General features: G+C 40.9%; 1 protein-coding gene across 1 annotated transcript; it reads left to right on the top strand.

The window, feature by feature from the left end:
- Positions 1 to 210: 210 nt before the first annotated feature.
- On the top strand, positions 211 to 4,774 carry nr4a2a (nuclear receptor subfamily 4, group A, member 2a). Its single transcript, XM_067255154.1, has 7 exons — positions 211 to 295; positions 556 to 1,427; positions 2,028 to 2,157; positions 2,365 to 2,528; positions 2,900 to 3,102; positions 3,261 to 3,439; positions 3,545 to 4,774. Exons 2-7 carry the CDS (start codon positions 558 to 560, stop codon positions 3,799 to 3,801), a joined length of 1,803 nt encoding a protein of 600 aa, XP_067111255.1. The 5' UTR covers positions 211 to 295; positions 556 to 557; the 3' UTR covers positions 3,802 to 4,774.
- Positions 4,775 to 6,000: the final 1,226 nt, after the last annotated feature.

Here is a 6,000-nt window from a genome sequence, read left to right as displayed (position 1 = left end):
CTGTTTAAGAAAAATATTCGGAATGTAGCTTCTCTCACAGATTAAATGTGGGAAGTGCATGTTTATATTTGACTGGATATCAAGCCTAGGTGTGCGTAAATGACAGATTCTTGACGATTTCTTGGATTTATTCTCTGATGGAATAGCATTTTCAAGGAACATAAATCAAAGTTATCTATTTCATTAGGGGAAGATTCCTGAAAAGAGACGCTTTCTTGAAACCTGAATCCCATACAACATCTGTCAGCTTTAGCTACCCATTTCAAGTGTCACCGAAAAACAGTAAAGACGTAAGGTACGAACTTCTAGATTCTATTTTCACACAAGACACATCACATTTAGCCCAGAATATATCCAGACAGTTCCGATTAAAGACAGAGTAAATGAATTTAACAGTTACTTTAACATCTTGAAACACGCGTAATTGTTAATAATGCTCAATGTACAATGCAGAACCATTATTAATTTGTATTGTACTGTTGATGAATCAATAATGTGAAGCTTAATTTAGAAAGTTTGTGGAAATGAAAAAAACGATGCCACTTTCGTTTCCAGCCATGCCCTGCGTCCAGGCTCAGTATGGGTCATCACCTCAAGGAGCCAGTCCTGCTTCCCAGAGCTACAGCTACCACGCCGCCGGAGAGTACAGCTGCGACTTCTTAACACCTGAGTTTGTTAAGTTTAGTATGGACCTGACCAACACGGAGATCACTGCCACAACGTCTCTCCCTAGTTTCAGCACGTTCATGGACAACTATAACACAGGTTACGACGTAAAACCGCCCTGTCTGTATCAAATGCCCCACTCTGGAGAGCAGTCCTCCATCAAGGTCGAGGACGTCCAGATGCACAGCTATCATCAGCAGACTCACCTGCCTCCGCAGTCAGAAGACATGATGACCCACTCCGGGCCCATGTACTTCAAGCCCTCCTCACCTCACGCCCCGAGTACGCCAAACTTCCAGGTCCAACCCAATCACATGTGGGAGGATCCTGGCTCTCTTCACAGCTTTCATCAGAACTATGTGGCGGCGACCACTCACATGATAGAACAGCGCAAAAACCCGGTGTCAAGGCTTTCATTATTCTCCTTCAAACAGTCCCCTCCCGGTACCCCTGTGTCGAGTTGCCAGATGCGATTCGATGGCCCACTGCACGTTTCAATGAGCCACGACAACCCCGGTGGACACCGTGGCTTGGATAGCCAGAGTTTCGCGGTGCCGAGTGCCATTAGGAAACAAGCTGGCCTCGCGTTTCCCCACTCCCTGCAGCTGGGGCACGGGCACCAGTTGATGGACAGCCAAGTTCCATCGCCCCCGTCCCGAGGATCTCCGTCAAACGAGGGTCTGTGCGCAGTGTGTGGGGACAACGCCGCTTGCCAGCATTATGGAGTGCGAACCTGCGAGGGGTGTAAAGGATTTTTTAAGGTGAGCTTTCGTTAAATACCAGTTTGTGTTGTTATTACACATTTCGTTAGCATTTTTTTCATAATTGTCTCACGTGGAAAAAGGCGGGATTTTAACAGGCCCGTTTTTGTCAGCTTTTGTGAAGGATAAACATAGTCCTATACCTTGTAATTTTTACATGAGAACATTTATAGTAACATATAGGCATTAGAACAATTAATGTAAACTATATGCGTCATACTGTGTCCATTTGTTATGGTGGTGATTGTGAAATATGACAAAGATAACTGTAATTTCTTGTACTATCTTGTACAGTATATTGTATAGGCTATCTTGTACATGAGCACTTGATAGAAGTCACAGTGGCAAATGTGAATGGTCACTTTATTTCAAACCTCAGTTTAAAAATCTAAACTTATGTTTTTATAAAAAGCCGGGCTGGGAGGCACGGTAAAATATGAATGGCCACGGAATTGTATTTACCCAAACGGTACTTCGCATATATAAACTTTAGAAGCATGTACTGAGCAGTTATACAATATCAACCGTGTTTTAGAGCGCAGCCTGGATTTGTGGAAACTCTGTTACCGATTCTGAAAATTATGAATTTTTATTTTGCAGCGCACCGTTCAGAAAAATGCTAAATACGTGTGCTTAGCGAACAAAAACTGTCCTGTGGATAAACGCAGAAGAAACCGGTGTCAATACTGCCGTTTCCAAAAGTGCCTTGTCGTCGGAATGGTGAAAGAAGGTAAGGGAAGGATACTTTGTTGGTATTTGTCTGTGCCATGCAGGCAGACTGGCTGGCATCAGCTGCGCGCAAAAGAGCAATTTGCCTCCCCCAGTCCATGTTAATCTTTCACTCTTTTCAAAGCTGACATTTAGATTTTTTTTTCTTTTGCGCAGCACGATTCACTTATTACATGGCCTTTATATTGTATTTTCTTTTTCTTGAAAGTTGTTCGAACTGCAAGTCTAAAGGGCCGCAGAGGCCGCCTGCCATCCAAACCCAAGAGTCCACAGGACCCCGCCCCGCCGTCACCGCCCGTCAGCCTCATCAGCGCGCTCGTGAGAGCCCATGTGGACTCCAACCCCTCCATGTCTGCCTTGGACTATTCAAGAGTGAGTATAAAAAGATTCAACTTCTGTCACATATTGTGTAGAAAGAGACACCGAAACATTTCTGTTGACTTATACCGTCATCAGACAACTCACTAACAACACAGAGAATGGCCTCTCTGATTTAGGTGTGCAGTCATCTTACAATTTATGGACGAAGTTTTGTGCGAGACATCGTGCACTGCTAACTTTGTCAGGCTTTTTAAAGTGGCATATTTTACTAAGAAAATTGCTTTGGAATGGAGAACTCAATAAAAAGAAGACATGAATTTAATAGTATAAAAGCACTCCCCCCTCCTAGAAATAGGCTTTGCAATTTCACGGGTTATATATTTTAAAGGACCTCATTAAGTCCTGTTTAAATTAAATTCCAGTTTCAGGCTAACCCTGACTACCAAATGACTGGAGACGACACACAGCACATCCAGCAGTTCTATGATCTCCTGACCGGCTCCATGGAGATTATCAGGGGTTGGGCCGAGAAGATCCCCGGGTTTCCTGATCTACCGAAGCAGGATCAGGATCTTCTCTTCGAATCCGCCTTCTTGGAACTCTTCGTTCTGCGTCTCGCATACAGGTAAGCCGCGTAATTATGAAGTAACCTCGACTATAATGACAATCTACCCCCTTCAAGCTCCACTGCTTTGAATTTTATTGTCTACCCAATAATTAGGAGCCTCTTAAATCCCCATTTATAGCTCAAAGTAATTAATGACACCATGTTATTAATTGCAGGTCCAACTCAGTGGAAGGCAAACTGATCTTCTGCAGCGGAGTGGTCTTGCACAGGCTTCAGTGCGTGCGCGGATTTGGAGAGTGGATAGACTCGATTGTGGAGTTTTCCTCCAACCTGCAAAGCATGAATATAGACATATCAGCATTCTCCTGCATCGCCGCCCTGGCTATGGTAACAGGTGCGTAAATAATCTTTGAGTTAATCACAGTTGCGTCAGAATTGAATGGGCTCTCCAATATTATTTAAAGAGTTTTAAGTAATTTGTGCTATATTAATATTGCAGAGCGACATGGGCTGAAGGAACCCAAGAGAGTTGAGGATCTTCAAAACAAGATAGTGAACTGCCTAAAAGACCAAGTGACATTCAATGGCGGAGGCTTGAATCGGCCGAACTATTTGTCAAAACTTTTGGGCAAGCTGCCCGAACTCCGCACGCTATGTACACAAGGTCTGCAGCGCATCTTCTACTTAAAACTCGAAGACTTAGTCCCTCCGCCAGCAATAATTGACAAACTTTTTCTTGACACACTACCGTTTTAAATTGACACTTGACCATTAACGAGACCTCAACGAACTTCCACAGACTCGGTTTGAGTCAGCCTGACAGATTTTTAAGATTTTATCTCTGAATATTTGCAAGCTCCGTATAGGCTTATAGAACAACGATGCCAGATACTTTGTGAGGATCTATAAGATAGATGCAAAGAAGAAAGAGAGGAATTTGAGCTCCCTGGTTAATTTTCTTTCATGTGATGAATTATTGTGAGTAGGGAAACGAACTGCCCACTCCGGGGAAACTTTTCCCCATGGACTTCTCGACAAAGTTAAAACTGTCTTGCAACATATATTCCTTCTTGTTTACTAAGCAGCTCCATTATCTGCTCCAATGATAATGCGTATTCAGATGTAATATATTCCATTTATATATACACATATATGATAGATTATGTGATGCGTCCAATGCGTCAGTTTATAACACGTGTACAAAGTTTGTTACGATGACAACATTTAATTTTCTTTGTTTTAATGACTCGTGCCTATGTGTTTCTGCCAGGATCCCGCGGTTTGAAAATATTCCGAAAAGACAACGCATGTTGTAGTTTTTTTTATAGGCACTTGCTATCGAGGTGATGTTGTCTATATTACACATGATATTCCGGACACTATGTAGTCTGCTAGATTTGATAAGGATTCGTAGTACTGGCACACCTTTTATGTACGACGCATATGTAGACACGTATCTCCATCTGTATAGACAATATGTAGACACGTATCTCCATCTGTATAGACAATGAGGGACCCATGGTGTTTGTAAACCTGTCAGACATTCCTTGTTTGTATGTGTTGTAAGAATTGTTGCTGTTGAATATAAACGTTTCTCTATATTTATTATTTCTATGTTGCCAAAAGCTAAATTAAGCATGGTGCAATTTAAATGATTTCAAACCATCTGAATTCCTACTGAGCACGTTGTCTATGTTCTATGTCTTATAGACGTCTAGATAGTTATAATTTAAACACATCTGAAAATGAAAAACGCATCATATTTAAAAGGTTGATGAGTGTATGGTACATCTTTATCATGGTGTATCATGGTGTAATAATATTAGACTATTGCAATGCATTTGGTGCCGAATTCCAAAATCTTAGAGAGAAAGAGATATTTAATGTTTACAAATAAAACTTTTAAAATCATATTTCCTTGCCAAAAAAATTCTCTTATCTGACTTTATTCAATAACTATGGCTAGAATAAACGAAACTAATTAAATTCAAAATATGGTTGTAAACATATCCAAAGCCTGTAGCGTTTAGGCCACGTTTGTTATATGAACGGGCGCGTTAGTTATTTCAATATATTTAAAGCGTGCAAAGTTTCAGAGTGTGGTTCTACTTGATCTTTGATTTTGGTTTTTGGAACTGGCCATGTTGCTCAAATTTTACGTGTTTAATCAATTAAATCAGTTGCTTAATTTACAAGTAAAGGCTATGGTAGAGCCTATCATCAACTTCTAAATTCGCCGTCTAATGGCGTTGGCTATTCACAAATTATTAATCCTTCTGTCTAAATAGTAGGCTATAACATTCAATATTGTAGATGGAGAAGAGCCAACTGGGTACACCGCTGCGTTTAAGAAGTAGGCATACTGAAGAGACTGAATCACGGCTGTATTGAGAATAACGAGAAAAGAACTACACGGACTGGAAACATTCAGTTATTTGTCAGTTGGTAGGGCCACCTATTTCTACATAACATGATGATCATGCTAAAGACTATTCGTTCTCCGTACCTAAGCCTGTCCAGCCAACCCATGTTGTCTTTGCTTCATCCTGTTTTTTAATAGCAGTAAAACATTTTATTCAAAATATTATACTGTAGCAGTGTTCAAATTAGTCAACACATGTATTTGATTATCGTTGAATCGAAATTACTTTTACAATTGACAGAAGTGCAGGCATAGGCTACTAATGAGATATACAGGCTTTTTGGTATGTGTACCAGATGAAAATAAGATAGATTAAAAATACGAAGTTCGGCTAATGTGATCGTTTATAGTGATCATTAAAACGAAGATGAACAATGACTGATGCTTTTGTATCATAACTCATCGTAACTAATATTGTGAAGAATATCAGAACTATTCCCAGTTCTTCGAGTCCAGTTGCAGGGATTTAGTCTACCTTCACACGGAGTCACGAGCCACGCAGGGCACGCTGACTAAATGCCATTGTGCCAGTG

This window comes from Osmerus mordax, chromosome 2 (assembly GCF_038355195.1).
Source record: "Osmerus mordax isolate fOsmMor3 chromosome 2, fOsmMor3.pri, whole genome shotgun sequence".
Classification (NCBI taxonomy): domain Eukaryota; kingdom Metazoa; phylum Chordata; class Actinopteri; order Osmeriformes; family Osmeridae; genus Osmerus; species Osmerus mordax.
The sequence above is the reverse complement of the archived record's forward strand: the minus strand, read 5'-3'. Positions and strand labels throughout refer to the sequence as shown.

Bases quoted from the DNA above. Each gene is read 5' to 3' on its own strand.
- nr4a2a (XM_067255154.1), top strand. From the start codon at position 558: ATGCCCTGCGTCCAGGCTCAGTATGGGTCATCACCTCAAGGAGCCAGT. The intron at 2,529-2,899 runs GTGAGTATAAAA...ATTAAATTCCAG, and splicing joins CTGCCTTGGACTATTCAAGA to TTTCAGGCTAACCCTGACTA. The intron at 3,103-3,260 runs GTAAGCCGCGTA...TATTAATTGCAG, and splicing joins GTTCTGCGTCTCGCATACAG to GTCCAACTCAGTGGAAGGCA.